The sequence below is a fragment of the Columba livia genome, chromosome 3 (assembly GCF_036013475.1).
Source record: "Columba livia isolate bColLiv1 breed racing homer chromosome 3, bColLiv1.pat.W.v2, whole genome shotgun sequence".
Lineage (NCBI taxonomy): Eukaryota > Metazoa > Chordata > Aves > Columbiformes > Columbidae > Columba > Columba livia.
In genome coordinates this window covers 65,531,941-65,548,559 of record NC_088604.1, presented here as the reverse complement: position 1 = coordinate 65,548,559, position 16,619 = coordinate 65,531,941, and the positions used below count along the sequence as shown (strand labels likewise).

Here is a 16,619-nt window from a genome sequence, read left to right as displayed (position 1 = left end):
TCTAGGTAAAACGGTGTTAGTTTTCCCAGCTGTTTAACCTGCTAGAGAAATTGCAGTATTTGCTGTGAATATGCAGCCCTGTCTAACTGCCACTGAAGTGAGTGAAAGGGATTATTAGCATTTATTCAGAGCTCTTTTAACAAAATTTTGCACATTAAGTCAAAAGCGAGGCTGTCTCTGCCTGTAGAACTGTGTTTAATGGGATGGAAAATCTACCTCACAGTGAGGGCACCGCAGCTCTGAGTGTACTTTTGTATGTACTTGGTACATAAATCTATTCTGTTGTCTCATTTTAGAACAATAATATGAATAATAGTTTCTTCAAAGCATTCTGGGTTTTTCTCTTCAAATTTTAATATATTGGTATAATCATGTTTTCCAAGCTGCTCAGAGGTTTCTGATGTGATTCATATTTTCTGTTTGCATGATACTTAATTTACTTATCAGATGGCTTATGGACATAGGTATTTACTTGCAGGCACTGAAATGATGAGGGATTAATGAGAAGAACAGACATGTATTTGGAGACGATTTTTATGCAAGTTTTCGTGTGTGTCCTCCAACCAAAAGTAGCTTCTATGTTGCCGTAAAAATCAAAATAAGGGGATCAGTATGGTAGTGTCCTTATTAATTTGGATAATCATAAAATCCGTTAGTACCTTTTTTCTCTTCCCTGTGGTGGTCTTCGGCTTTTTACACAGAGAGTAACTTCATTACTTTTTTTGTTCAAAATGTACCTGACACTTTGTCTTTTCACTGACATTTGTAGGAAGATGACTGGAATAGTTCGGGGGGATTTTATTTTTCAGGTCCCCTTACAAGCCCAATTTTCATGTCTTCATTTTCTATAAACCATCTACTGAAATATTGTCTGACATTCTGATAAAAACTCACAATGCCAACACTCAAAAGAGAATATTTTCAGGAAACTTAGCTAGTACCTGCCAGCTTTGCTGCATACGAATTTGATGTGAATCACAATATACAGTTACTTTTCTTTCTTCCCTGTCCTCCTAAACTAGAAAAAAATGATCTAAACTCGTTATAACAGATCTTCAGTTTGGGTGATCTTTAAACTGGCTAGAGCAGACCCCCACTTTCTGAGAGATGGAGTACTATTTCTTTTCAGGTGTCACTCTTCAGTGTAGGATGGTCCCTGTCTACATCATTAGCAAAATCCTTCTCTTTTGGTAGCAGACTGTCACTAAGGAGTGAAGTGAGTAGGCAGGAAGGTCATCTCCATTCTCATTACTGCTGTAATTACCGTTTTGCAGATGAGTGAATTTCCATCTTTGTTTCACAAAGATTTACTGTAAAAGAATGAAAAATAAATAAACTATTACTGAATCTGGAGTTGCGTGGCATTATTTCATACAATGAAGCTGGTGAGGGAGCCTGGGCAGGAAGGGCTGGTCTTCTGTTTTTTGGGGAGGGGCAGCTGGCTAATAAGATTCAGTGGCTTTCTTAATTACATCCCTAGCTATAGACATGCATGCAGGACTGCCAATTTCGATCAGATTATTGACAAGAATGTGAATTAAGTACACATGGGTGCACTTTTGTGCTATCAGTGGTATTTGGAATAAGATTTCCTCTGTCTCTTTTAGTTAAAAATGATGAAAATTCTGTCCTTCCAAAACAAGCAGAAAGATGGCATTTATTGTAAAAAAAGCTGTTGTCTTGTTATTTCAAGAAGCTTTCTTAACCAGTCACTAAACAGACTGAAGAATAAAGGGTATTGCTAATTGCACGTCATTGTACTTTATTATGTTCCCTTTTTCATTTCTTTGAGCTAAAAGTTATGACAGTATCTCTGTAGTGTCCTTTAAAGTAATGGAATTTCTGGGAGAGTGATGTTAGTGCTTCTTCGAGTTCTCTTTAGGAAGTAAGGACAATAAAAATCTTTTCCTTGTCCCCAGAAACCGAGTGACTCATTTATCCAGATGGGTACAATATGAACTTTGTCTGAGAACCAAGGACTGGAATGCAAAGAGTTTGGTGTTGTTTGTAATGTGGTTGAAAAGCTGTTCATATAAAACAGCAGCAGAAGTTTCTTTTAAATCCATAGAGTTCCCTACATCAGCTTGCAGAGACACTTTCCGTCTGGAAGGAAGATGTTGCATAACGGAAAATTCTGAGTTTCTTACTGCTATGTAGATGGTGAATTGTTTCAGCGAGGAGGTCATGTTTCTATGTGTTATAACAACTGTTACTAAATCCAGTTAATTTTCAAGGCTTAAGCACTGACAGAAGGCTCTCCTCCCTCCATGCATCTTTTCTTTTGTGCTACCCTAAATAAATGCCAAGTAGAAAACTGGTATTTTATTACAAGGTGGGTTGTCCAGTAAGTTTATTCCATCCTTTCTCTAGGTCCTTGAAGTATTGCTGCTTTGGGTTGTTACGGTGTCATTTCTGGCACTGTTTTCCACTATTCATCTACTGATTTGGGTTTTATTTTGCTGAGCTCTTCTTACTTTGTACAGAACAGGTATTTGAAAATTAAACAGTCTTTCCCTAGTCCCACAAAAAATGGTGTTTGCACTTTACTGTAAGAAGAGCGAGGAGCCAGGGGCCCTCCCTTTTACAGTTTGCAAACCCTAGGCATGTTCTAGTGGAGGTGCCACAAGAAGTGCCACCTGCAGAGAAGACTGTATAGCATGTAGGATCTATGGATCCCCACATCCCCTGCTGGAAACCACTGGTCTGTATTGTGTGGTCTGAATGTATTTACCCCTTACGTTTCCCAAGCTCACATTTAAGAGCTTACCTATAGAAAACTTAGCAGGGTTATTGAATTAACAGAAACCTGCTTTTGAGCATCTTTAGCTCAAATGTTTGCGTGATTTAAAATGTAATTATTTTACAATTGTTTCTAGCATCTTAATAGATTTTTCACTAGGAGAATTGGTTATTTATGTTCTGAAAACGAGCATTACTGGTAAAGTACTGCTAAAAGTATCATGCTGACATTCCTTTGTATGTTAACTCTTCAAAAACTCACTCTTGAACTAAGTTGCTGATGCAAAAGCTCATCTCCTCACTTAGCACTCCCCATGCAATTACTGTCTTGTCCCTGAAACAGACTTCATTGCATGAGTTTTCCTGGCCCAACTAAGTAATTCATGGCCCTAATTCTTAATGCTTCCCGCTTCTTACTTCTTTCTATCTCTCTGCCACAGCTTTCTTTTTTTCCTCTACCTTACAGAGATCCTGTGAGGCTGAATACATTTGTTTGGGTGGCCCCTCCTTGTCTTTCTCCCAGGCGCTCTCATGCTGCCACTGAACCTAGAAATGCTTGTCTAACATTTACCTGTACTCAGAATGGCATCCTCCCTTTCCTCTAGGAAAAGCCTTTAATGCTTTTCCTGGAAATTCACATGGAAGTTTTGAAACAGTGACTGAGAGAGGTTGGGTTTGGATGCCCCGGGCGCTGTAGCTGAAGGTGCAGGCAAGTGCAACAGCTTAGCAGGTCTCACGAGGAGCATTTCACATGTGCTTGCTTGTTTTGGCGTGCCTCGTGTCGGGCGGTATCTCTTATCTCATTGCAGACTTGCTTCATGCTGCTGTTGGCCTTTGTCACCCATTCCTGCTCTCACAGATGTCTGGTGCATCCACTTTTCCCCCTTTGCTTTCGAGCAGATTTCAAAAGGGCCCTTTGTCTGTGCATGATGAAGTTAAGTCCTTGAGCCGTCTTTTGGGCAGTCCTCCCACGTGGGGCAGAGATTTGCCTCACACAATAGCAGAATAAGGATTGCAGCAGCTAGTCTGCAGCCTGTAAATTAACTTCATGGACCAGGTCACACTGTGCTTTGAAGTTGTTGCTTTTTTGTGTGCTTCCCCCACTTAGTCTTCAAGAATATAAATCTTTAGGAAGAATTATCATCATTTAAAAGGCTTAGACAAATAGCAGCTGGTATTGGTTCATGGTCTCCAATTGGTTCCAGACATCCCTGGTTTTGATAAGACTACAAGACAATCCCAGAAATTCCCTGCCTACAGCTTTTGTTAATGCCATTAAACGTAACATCGTGATTACTGATGCTTTTGGAGCTGATTAGCTAGCATCCTGAGTGACTGATAAACACCATAATTTAATTATTTCTTCAGAATGTCCTCATGTTGTACCGCACTCCCCCTTCTTAGATTATCTTTATTTTAAAATACAACTTAGTAGAAATGTTTAATGGGGATTTTGAAGAAGGCCTCAAAGCACAAAGATGCCTGTGTTCAGCTTGTGCTTAATGGTCACAGGATGCTCCACTCCAGCAGCGCCCAGAACAAGCCTTGCTCTGTTCCCAAGCTATTCAAAGTTGCCTTGGCTCAGTACCCATAGAGGTGTCATCCCAAAGGAAAAGACTTCACCTGAGCTTGTAGCTTTTGGCTTTGTGAAAAGCTGACAACCATGTTTTCGTTCTAGTTGAGTCTTGCCACAAAGAGCTGGTCACAAAACCTCCTGTTGGAGTCATCCCATGCGTAAAGTACTGGCAAGCAGAGAAATGCTGTGTGAGGAGTGTCTAAGAGCACACACACACAAAAAAAAAAAAGCAAAGTAAAGGGCAATAATAAAATAAACCCAAGAAAAAATTACTTTTCTTTCTGGGGTGCAAAGGATGCATGTTTTGAGTGCCTGTGATGGAGATTAGATGAGGCATCTTTGGTTTTGAATGTCTCTGTCCTTTTTCTCTGGACTTTTGAGAGTTGCTTTCATCATAAGGTTTTGTGAATTCTGACTTTTTCTTTTAATAGTCATTCCTTGATAGTTTTTTGTTTGTTTTGTTTTGTTTTTCAGTCTACTGTAAATTACAATTATGCATTTTCAGATGTACAAAAGAGTATATTGTCTTCCTTTTCTTCACCCTCCCTGCCATATAAGATTACCTTTTCCAAAACTATAGCCATAGGTGATGCCACAGTTTGTGAGCACACGTGTAAGGAAGCCAGAAGAGGTCTCTTAGCACCGTTTTGTTAACAGGGCCTTTTTCGCCCTTTCCTCACTTCTTCATTGTTGAAAGTAAGAGGCAAGGTACTCGTTTAGTTCTTGAGACACATGGCAGCGTTATAAGGAAACTGAGCTGATTTTGCTCCTAGATTAGCCTGCAGGTTATAGTTCACCCAAGATCTTTATTGTGTTCATCAGCCTGTTTTCTGAGGCACAAAGGTGCCTTGGCTAATCTCAGTGTGAGGTGATAAAGTCCCGTGCACACAGGGACAGGCAGGGTGTGCCAGTGAAAGGTATGAAGTCAATGCATGTTTGAGAAAATGTGATGAACTTTCTCCAGAGCCCTAAACCACCTGTTGAGCAACCAACACACAGTGATTGGAGCTGACATGGGAAGATCAGCTTTGTCAGGGGATTTTAACAATCTTCAGTACATGAACTTAGTGTACATTAACCTAATGGACATGCCTTTTCTACCCTCCCATGTCTGAATGTGCCTACTATGTTAAACACAACTGCCTTTTTATTTGTAGTATGTATTAGTATTAGTGCATATTGTACACTGTGGGGCAGATTTTAGCTGCAACTACCAATCTGTAAGTTGGGGAAACGAAAGGCAAAATTTGACTTTTGTGCAGTGGATAAGAGTACATGTTTGTGTAGATGAGTGTGTATCTACACAAATACTTAAAATCTGTCATCTGAGTCTTGATTAAGAACTGTATTTGTCTAGTAAATATTTAAGTCTCTTCACTTTCCTAATTTTACATTGAAACTGGATTAAGCTGTCTGCTACATCTGCATGTAATAGTGTTAGATATGTTTAAATTGCATGAAGTGTATGTACACATTCTACTTTTGTTCCAGTGATTTGTATTGGGCATGTATAGCTAATTTTTGCAGTTTGCCTGAGCGTAAGCATGTCTTAACCTATTGGGCAAAGAACAGTACATGTTTGTGTTGCCAGTATCATCTCCTGCTTACAGAGAGGCCATAGGATGACAGTAAAAGAATGAGCAGGACTTGTTAGTGTAGCTACTTCATTTTGTGTAGCACATTAGCATAGCAATGCAGCTTTGCTTTCAGCCAGACAGCTATAGTTTAAAGCTCATAAAAGAAAGAAAATGTATCTCCAAAAAGAGACAGATTTTTTTTTTTTTTAAAAAAAAAGCTTTTGTGAACCACAGGGTTGTGTTTTTATGTAACTGCTTTTGTGGCTATCAAACTACCCGAAGTTCCTGGTATGTTCATCTTGTCAGTATGCATTTAAGACCACCAGCTTTGCTTTATTTCAAGCCATCTTTTGCATTGATGTAACACAATATGACTGAATGTATTTTGGCAGGGAGTAACTAATCTAATCCATATACCGCCAGATGAAAGTAATTTACCGTGGGTTTGTGGAAGAGCTTGAATTTTCAGAGCAACCCACAAAGACATTTTTCCCCTTTTAATTGTTCCTTTTTATATCTAAACAGATCCAGCAATGGGAACAGAACCTGGAAAAATTTAACATGGACCTTTTCCGAATGCGATGTTACCTAGCCAGTTTGCAAGGTGGGGAGCTCCCAAACCCGAAGAGCCTTTTGGCTGCTGCCAGTCGTCCTTCAAAACTGGCGCTAGGGCGGCTCGGCATTTTCTCAGTCTCATCCTTCCATGCACTGGTAAGTCCGAATGCACTTTTTGTGGGTGCATACACAAAGCCATCATTAGTATTGTACTTCGATGTGGAATTGTGCTGGGATAATACATGGCTGCACCTGCAAGCATTGCTCAGACAGCTATGTTCCCTTCTCACCTTTTCTGTCTTGACTGCAAATAGATTTCTTCCACCGAGACAGACTTTGAAACAGTGAAGATATGGCCATGACTTTTTTTGGACCCCACAATCTCCAGAGTTGGGTACTTCTGACCCATACCTATGAAAAGAAACAAAACAACATATTCTTCAGCTGTAAATGACTCATTGTGTTGAAATTATATCACTGTGATTTCACCCCCATTGAGTTCAGAGTTTATAGCGTGTAGGAGCTGAGTCACTTAAAGTGAAAAGAGCCCAACACTGAAATTTCCTAAAGTGATTCAGGTCCCTCTGGACTGAGCTGGTCTTTTTTTGAAAGTTCCAGTTTACTCCATTTTTCAGAAGCAGTTTGATACTCTCCTGAAGAGGAAGTATTTTAAGAGTAGGCTAAAACTAGAGACAATCCAAACTTATAAGTCGTTTTGTAAGAGCTGTGGCCTGTGTTTGCAAAGAAGAATGAGGGACATCCTCAGCTGCTGTAAGCTGTTGGCTTCAAGGGAAGTATGGCAGTAGCATGTTCACCTCTGCTCTTTGCCCTTGGCAGGGCTGTGGGGCTTATCTTGGCAGAGAGAGGTGGACTACATTTGCTGCATGAGAAGTCAGTCTGAATAGTAGTCCTGAAAGTCCTGTCAGGGAATGTGTTTCTGTCTGCCACTGGTTTTATCTATGTGGTTTGCGTTGTTGCTTGTTAATAACTCAATGCTACAGCACGTTTATCTCCTATGTTTGGCAATTTTGAGAGTCTTTCTTCCTCTAGCAATTTCATATCTCAGTGATAGGTTATCATGCTTCTTCAGACTCTTTTCATTAACTCCTTTTGTTGTACAAAGCAATATTTTCTCAGTTCCTGCCTTCCTACAACCTTCTAATTTGACACTATCACACCATTGGAATACTAAAGCAAGCGTCACCACTGAAAGTTTAAAACACTGTCCTTGCACTTTGTCATATTACATTGAGGTGAACTGAAGTAACTCTTATTTAACGTCTCAGGTTGAAATAACTGTCAATACTTTGCTCTTATGAAAATGATACAGGAAGGCTTGTCTCTTTGTTTAAATAGATCTGCTCCAGAGATGAAGCTGCTCTCAGGAAACGTACTTTGTCTCTGTCACAAAGAGTCCGAAATAAGAAGGGTTTATTTTCTTCACTAAAAGGACTGGACACATTGGCAAGGAAAGGAAAAGAAAAGCGACCTTCCGTAACTCAGGTAGATCTTTTTTGCTGGTGATAACGTAGGATGGCTTGTTTCTGCTGGGGTCCATCCTGTGAGGTGCTGTTGGTGCATGGGGTAGGAGTTATCTTTCCATCAGTTTCAGTAGACATGGCAGACTGGCAAAAGGAGCATCGCTTTTGAAGAGTATGTAACTGATTTTGGGTTTCTTTCTGATAAATATGATTGGTGAATGAGAGTTTTTGACCCAGCAGGTTAGTTTTTATCAGCACCGTGAGACCATCAGGTTTGAATTTGTAACAAAACTTGTCTTCTGGCACATTGCAAATTCCAAGTAGAGTTTCTTTGGAGTTAGCCTGTGTGTGCAGTCCTTTACACAGTGTTGTGCTGGCTTATGGCTGAGACTCTGAAGTACTGTTGCAATTTAATATTGATTAATATAGGTAAGGCTCCAAGGGAAAAAGAGGAGAAACTGCTGCAAAGACATCTGTCTTCGACATGGCCTCCCAAAGCAATGTGCCCCTCTTGGAAGATTGTTTTAGCCAACAGAAAACTGCTGTCATGCAGGTGGCCAGCTGTAGGTGTAGACAGCTGACTAATAAAGCCATGCCAGTTTACACCATCTGAAAGCTTGTCACAGGTTTGGTGTGCTGGGGCTGGCTGGCCCTGGGGAGAGGGGCTGTGCCCCTGCATGCCCCTGCTGAAGGGCTATGTTCCTGCTCATGAAGCTACAGCATCTCACAAGGTGATTTTCTCTTTGTGAAACTAGTGGCCCATCCACTTATTTAGTGTAAACCCTACACTTCAGAAGTCTGTATTTTCTCAGTAAAAATACAAGTAAATGTTAAAATAAAGTTCGCTGCCTCTTCCCTGCCAAAAAGGTAAATAACAGTGGAGACACTTCATTGATGGTGAGGCAGAAGGTGTAGAGGTGCACCCATACTCAGAACATTACTATTTCCACTAGCTTCTGCCATGTCTGCTCTTTCTCCTGCAAAACAGTATTTTTGTGCATTATTCATTAGGTGACTTTGTTCCTGCTGTTCCCTGCCCCTTGTATTTTGATTGCATTAGTCAAAAATCTCTGACCAGCACTTGCAAATCAGCTGTTCTTGCATGTCTGGTAATCTGTGTGTGGAATATTTAAATAAGTCTATCTGTCCACATACTGTGAAGTCCCAGAGCTGATGCAACAGATTTAACATTGCAAAATAACACGTCAGGATTTTCTGGTCTGTTGCTTTGTATTTTTAATAGGTAAATATTTATGTATGTGTTACACTGGGATGAAGCTTCTTGGGGTGACTGTTACACATCTTAGCATATTGATCCTGATGTGTTTACATGGTGAAACTGAATAAGTATAAAACTCAAGGCTTCTTATGAAAGGGGAAACCAAAGGAGAAATTTTTTCCAGGTCGCCCTTGTCACGTAATTTCTTCTGTGTTCCCCAGCAATTGAGGCTGAGAGTTCTGCACCTTGATTTCTTTATTAGTAAGAGGCCTGAGGGAAGGGATGTTATGCCCCTTAGCTCTGTTCCCAGCAGAGCTGATACCTCGCACTGTCTTAACTGGGTAATATGTCCTCCCATAGGCTTTATAGCCCGTGAAGGGGATTCTGCGTAGCTCAGGGACGGGGAATCTAATTTCCATGGCAAGGAGAGGAGGCTCCTGCTGCCCTCTTACTACTTTTCTGAGCTTTAAGGAGGGAGCTCTGGCACAGCCAGAGGTGCCCCTTATGCATCCTCACCCTCTTTATTCCAAACCTTGCAACATTTGACCCAAGATGGGTTCATTTTCATCCACGAGCTGAGGTTCCTGTATTTTTTTTTTATTATTATTTATTTATTTAATATTAAGCGTCCTACAATAAAATTAAGTGTAAATGCTGGGTGTTGCATATGAATAACACCAGGCTATGACTCATACCCATAAAGTGAGGAATTTTTAAGGGCATGGATTTAAAACTGACCCATGAACCTAGAAGGTGATTGAAAAGGGAGCCACGTCCTTGCTCAGACTTGGGTGTATGCACATAATTGTATATATTATATCAAAATTGGAATAGGCCTGAGGCTGCCTTTCTTGTCATCTATTTCAGCCCAGTGGGAAACTGAGTTAAGCAGAGAAGTGGAGCTCACTTTTCTGCTCATTGTTATCCGATGTCTTTGTCAAACAATAGGTTAAAAACGTCTTGCTTTCTTGGATTTAATTAGAGTTCATTTGGCTGGAGCTGGTATGTTTCAATCTTCTGTACGCTAGCTTCAAAATTAGATGGTATATTCTTGAACATTGTTGCGTCAGAGAAGTTTTTTATGTCATGTTAAGTTCAATTTTATGATATTAATAAAAAAATGGTTCTGAGTTTCTACACTGGGAGGTTTTTGTAGACATTAATGAAGTGGCTCAGTCTTTACAAATCAGTTAATAAAATGCACTGCAGCAGATGGGGGATGTCTAGGCTCACATTATCCTCAGTTTCTTAAATGCTTATCTGCTTTCTTGTGTCTAAATGATGAACTGTTTCAAGAAATCATAAACAATAAAATACTTTTATTACATCTGTGGATGAGACAAGGAAGAGCAAGTTCAGGAGTGATGCCCTTTATTTGCATTAGCAGAAACTGGATTTTATATGAAATTTTAAGAGAAAGTTTCTTGTTGTCTTGGATTATCTGAAAGGCTTGTGCTAGTTAAAAAACAAAACAAACAAAAAAACAACTATAAACAAAAAACAAACCAACAAACAACCTAAGCCAAAAAAAGCTCAGATCTAAGTTTGATGTCCTGATTTCTCGACTGTAGAAAGAGTTTATAAAAGGCCATTTGTATTTGCACTTAGGGACGGTAATGTTATTATCTGCAAATCTCAACATCGTCTGTAAACTGTATAGATCTATCCATGTGTTTATCCATTCCTTATCACCAAAATATCTGACTGAATCCATAGCCATTTATTGGCTTTTTAAAAATTTTATTAACAAGACAAACACCTTTGTGAGATAGTAATAGTTAAGCTTTCAAAACAAATTGGAAACGTAAGTCTCAGTTTCTACTTCCTTCACTTTGCAAGGCACAGTAGTCAACTATTTTCGTTACTTAATACTGCGGTCAAGTGTGCCTTTAAAGCTAAGCTAAAAGTGTCCATTGATAGTGCCAAGCTAACTGCTCAGCTAAAAGAGACTAAAAACAGTAGGGTAAGAAGTTTTACAAAACAGCAACAAAGATTTGAAATAGCTCCTTTAAATCATTATGAGATTTTTAGCTGTACTTAGCATTACCCCAAAGGGTGAAACTATAACCCTGAGCATAGTGCGTTATTTGAAGGTAAATTACTTTAAAATTATTGCTACACAGGAAAAAATGAATGCTTTTACACACACTTAAATGTGAGTGTGCATGTAGGCCGAAAGAGAAAACTTGCCTAAATTTTCTTTATAGAAGGAGATTTTTATTTCTTTAGTACTTCTTCTAGTCAGAATAAAGTGATAATAAGTACAAAAAGACCCCTGGGATTTAGCAGGTTGACATGTCTATTAATTTACTTTTTAATTTTTTTTTTCAAATGATTTACCTGACATAGGTAAGAAATAACAAGTTTTATTTGTGTAACCTATTCATTTATCTGTAATATGTATAATAGATTTTTGATTCAACTGGAGGTCATGGATTTGCTGGTGTCCAGAATTCAGCCCACTCTGCTGAGGTAAGATATGCCCATCCTTATTCTGCACCATTATGTTTTTAAATTCCTGGATGTATTTCACTTCATGTATGATGGGGCTGGTTCAGAAACCCCACAGAGATTCATAAACTGGAGTTAGTGTTAGATGGCAGGATTATAATTCTGCTAATGAAACCACTTTAATGAAAGTTTCTAAACACGCATGGTAGCATTTTGGGGAAAAAAAAAAAAAAAATCCGTAGAAGCTTCTTCACAACACTAATCCTTACAGTATATAGTCTGAAACAGATTTGGTACCAAGCTTGTTTGAAAACCCAACGTGGCAAAACCCAAGGTGTATTTTTCCGCTTTGCCTACTTCAACAGAACCTGCATGTTTTGAGTATAAAGGCAAATAAAGTCTAATTAAAGTCTGTGGAATATACCAGCAGAGAAGTGTGAGCTAATATATAGCTGGAGATTGCCCAAGTAAAGGAAGAGGAAGCGGCGTGTCACTCAGTAAATATCTCTGGCTGATGTTCCCCTGTGCCCAGGAGGAGGAGGGCGGCTGCTGGTCCCTGCCTGGCATGAGTCACCATCCCTCTCAGCTCCCGCATCCTCCCTGGGGATAAAGTCACTGTTCCCCCATCTGGAAGCAAAGCAGGATGCTCACATACATGTAGGACCACTGGGCGTTGCTTATGTATTGTGTGGCTTACAACCTCGGTAGGCTTGTGCATGCTCCAAATAAAAAATTCAAATTAAATCTTAGAAATGGGGTTTCTGGACTTTGTTTTCAGTATGGCACAGCTGGATTTCTTTTATGGCAACGTGTGCCGGACTCAAAGGGGTATTTTATCTTTCCGTCTACCCCCTGTCCCTTTTCCTTCTTTGTTCCGTGAACCAGATATTCCCTTGATACACTTTAAAATGTGAAAGACGACTTTAAAAAAAATCACTGCTGTTCCCTCTCAGCTGAGTTTGTGTACCAGGTATTAGACAAAAAGCGAAAATCTGCATATAAAATTCAATGTTGCTTTTGAAAATTATTAATTATAATGAAGAGCTGTAATGAATCTCATGAGGAAGGTTTGGACAAAGTTCATAATTTCTCATAGGTTTTTGTGTTGCATTTTTGTATCGTTATCTGCTACATGGTTTATTTTCTTATCAAATACATTCATTTAATGGCTAGGTAAGAAAGAAATATACAACTATGGAGAAGTTCTGTCACTGAGAGAGGCATCTCCCACTGACAGCAGCTAACCCTATGATGCCATTGTGCCTCCTGAAAGTATCTTCACATTTTGTCTGTTCTTTGAAGAAGGATATTAAAACACCCGAATTCCCTTGGTTACATGACCACTTGCTTGTTAAATCCTGAAATGGGAAAGTCTTTAAACCAAATCACTCCTTTTATTTCAAAATAAATTGTAATTTGTTCCTGTCTGGTCCTGTTTAAACATAGAAAGGTTTAGTCCCTCCTAAACCTGAGAAGAGGCAAAATCTCTTGAGTGCAGTCCCTGAAGGTTTCTCCAGAAGGGCTGTGACACCGATCCCTTAGTTATTGCTGACCCCCTCATGGTTGGGTGGTCGATGGTGCTGCCTCATGCAATGGAGTCTGCTGTGGGTCTCTTGTCCTCTGGCCTAACAAGAGCATTTGCTCTTCCTGAACCCTTTTGGAGGGGACAGAGCAAGGTTTAGAAGGTGCCGGGGAGCAGGCAGAATGAAGTCCTCTCCCTTTGGTGCTGTGTCAGGGAAGAGACAAGGTCTGGTTTCTTGACCCAACTCTCACAACAGGGTTTACGTGTTCTCCGTACCTGCTGGATAGAAGCAGCGTGCTCAAAATTCAGGCAAGGGCTCGCAGCCCCACTCCCCAGGAAGAGGGTGCTGCTGTGGGGGCAATGTTGCAGCGCATTTTGGGCCAGGCTTTTATGAAGTTTAGCAGGGTTGTGTTTCAAGACTGAAAAAACCAACCCCAATTTAGATGCTAAAGCAGAGCTCTGGAGCTCAAGCTTGTCTCTAGAAAAACATTATTATTATTATTATCTCAACCTTATTTCTAAAGCTTTTTTTTTTAGTGGGAATTGCACATAGCGTGGGCATTTTTAAGATCCTGACATTTTGATGAATCATACAACAACTCAGAAATGATTCATCATAACTCTGAAAACCGTTACTTTGGCATGAGCCCAGTTTCATTGGCTGTTTTCAAATGAAAAACAAAAACAGCACCAAAACTTTTTATAAAATGCTACCTGAGGAGTGAAATGAATGACAAATAGTGAAGTCTGCCAGAGAGGCTGTTTTTTCCCTGAAAAGGGTGATAAAAACGGCCAAATAGCAGGGGGAAATTATGAAGTAACCTATTGGTTCTTCAGCAGCCGTGTGGCACAACGTGTGACAGTCTGCAAATCCTGGCACCTATTTCTGGAAAATTGGATGGGTTGTTATAACTTTATGTGGCAATGAATGAATGAACTATTGTGGAATTAGTCACTGCAAGCATAACAGGGGAAAAAAAAAATCTCTTTTCATGTCAGATTTTCTGAGATGGAAAATGTGGGTGAAGCAACAGTACCTTGACTGCAGTTAAGGAACATAGTCATGTTTAATAACAGAGGCAAGTTTACCTCAAGGCATATGCTTGAGCACCAGTGTACGTGGCAAGGAAAGGAAAGCATCTTACATAGGCTGCAGAACTTACTGTCCAGTCTTAAAACCTTCTGGAAGAATGTGGTCTTAAACTTATTTCTCATCACCTTCATTCTCTGTTTTGGGTTGGTTTTTGTTTTAATCTCTGGCAATAGTCAGATTTATTTCTCTTGGACAGATTTGAAGAACTGCTGTTACCATGCAATAAACCACTGCGATAGTTAAAAACCTCTGAGCTGCTGGGAGCATCTCCCTGGCTGAGGCAATGTACCTCTGGTTTTCCCTGGAGGAAACCACTGGAGAATTCAGTCTGACTTGTTCCTGCTCAACTCTCACAGCCTACCTGCCTTGCCTTTTTTCCTTTCTGTTATTTACACTGTGGAAGGAGGTCAGTGTTTGTTTCCAGGCACTTGTTTTAGTCCTTTCTGAGAGGACTATGTTTCTATGGGAAAAAACTCCACCACCAGTGTTACGAGCACTCCGGAACCGCAGCCACTGCAGTAGCATAGCAGGATTCCTGTTATGTATAGTAGTTGCTGGATTTTAGTAAGGACCTGTGTTAATTGAAATTTCATTTTCAACTTGTTTAAAAGGACAGTTGAGCAAGAGATGTAAAATTCATAAATGCCATCGGTTTGTTAATATTGTTTTGCCAAAACCAGCATTACTCTGGCATTAAATTATTACTGTACCATAATCTGAGTTGGCTGCAACCTGACTTTCTGCATTGTTTGGTAATTACCTGAATGGGGTTGCTTACTACGTCATTTTCGTAGCCACGGTTGTTGTTTGGAAAAAACAAAATCATATTGGTCTCTCTGTTGCTACTGGTAGATTGTTGTCAATAACATTGCTGCCTGTGGCAAGGGAGGCAGTCCCTGTGCAGTGATTTCACTGCAGCTTTTAATTGCAGTGCACCCCTGGGCTTGTGTCCTTGCAGAGCCAGGGGAAAGAACTGCATAATCAAGGGGCTTTATGTAGGCAAAACCCTCACCCAACCTAAACAAACAAACAAAAATACAAAGAAAAAGCATTAAGGAGGTAGGCACTTCTGAGGACAGCTCAGGATATCTCAAGTCTTGGGTGGCAGTTCTATCACTTCAGAGGGTTGTTGTCCCTTTCCATTGACTGTAATGGCAATTGAGGTGCCCTGTCTGCACAAACGTAAATGCCTTGATGTGTGTATTTAAGTGATATGCTGAATAGGTGGACCCAAACATATAGGTGAAACTCCAGATTCTGAACAGTTCTCAGTGTTTTTTTCTTCTCCTTGTGTGGCTTCCTTTGAAACATGCAGCTTGAAGTGCAGTACAGGAGAAAGTGTGAAAATGAAGGGTGAGAAAATGAGAGGGAATTTATTCAGAGTGGATGCTATTTGATCAAGCAGAGTGGCTTTGGGGCAAGGGGGAATGTGAAGCAAAATGGTAAACAGGCAAAACTGTGTGCTACCTATGAAACAATATGTTTGTAAACTGTAAATAAAATACAATAGGAACTCTTAATTCCTGTTTGAGTAATTTATTATGTTATAGCAAGCCTTTCTCCACAGTGCTCTCTGCTGGAAGTTTACTATATTGTAATTTTCTGTCAAAATTACAGTAATTCCATTGTTTTGGGGTTTGTTTTGAGATGGGTTTTTTGTTTGTTTTTGTGTGGGTTTTTTTTTAATTTAATTTAATTAAGTAAAATTGTATTAGTTGATTCTTCTTAAGAATTTATTCCCACTGTGATACATCAGGTAGCTACATATTTTCACTTTGAGTTAAATCAGCAATTAATATGAGATAAAGGCATAAAAGCCTGTGATGGGAATGCAGAGGAAGTGCAGTCCATTCTCAAGAAAATCAAGTCTTCAGTAATGAAAGAGAGCAGGTAACAGAACTTTGTCCCTGTCTTGTCATGGGGAAATACACAGTATCATGTCTAAATACAGATTCATAGCAAACTGCCAACGTAATTGCACTTTTGTGGGTTTTTGCAATATCCACATATGTTGCATGTTTCTTCCTTGTTTCCAGCAGCAAGTCGATGACTTTTTGAATGTCTACTGCTCAGTGCCAGAGAGCATCCAGAAGGAGAATGCTTGGGAAACACAAACATATGTTCACTTCTGTGATGGCCAAGGAGTGGCACTGACCCTCAAGCCAGAGCACAGAGTGGAAGATGTTTTGTCTTTGGCATGCAAGGTACTCATTTTTTTGTGTGTACAATTTCACCTTATAAATAGCTGTGGACTTGAGAAGGAATATAATATATCAGTAAATGCCGAAATACTGGGAGCATAATACCGGCATCTCCCTGCCACTGTATTAAGGCACATTGCTCTGTTTCCTTTAGTTGTGTTATTTATGTGCTGTAGCCAAGGTTGTGGAAAGGTTTTCAAGCAGC

The 16,619-nt window shown here is 39.8% G+C and overlaps 1 protein-coding gene across 2 annotated transcripts in view; it reads left to right on the top strand.

Moving 5' to 3' along the window:
* The window catches only part of TIAM2 (TIAM Rac1 associated GEF 2), a 137,468-nt gene that overhangs the window by 67,709 nt on the left and 53,140 nt on the right, over positions 1-16,619 (top strand). Inside the window, exons 7-10 of one of the 2 annotated variants that reach the window (XM_065057328.1) lie at positions 6,418-6,603; positions 7,804-7,950; positions 11,557-11,619; positions 16,253-16,417. In XM_065057328.1, the coding sequence (XP_064913400.1) occupies positions 6,418-6,603; positions 7,804-7,950; positions 11,557-11,619; positions 16,253-16,417 (561 nt within the window). Of the gene's footprint in view, positions 1-6,417; positions 6,604-7,803; positions 7,951-11,556; positions 11,620-16,249; positions 16,418-16,619 lie in introns of both variants that reach the window. The other variant, XM_065057327.1, reaches the window with a different exon arrangement.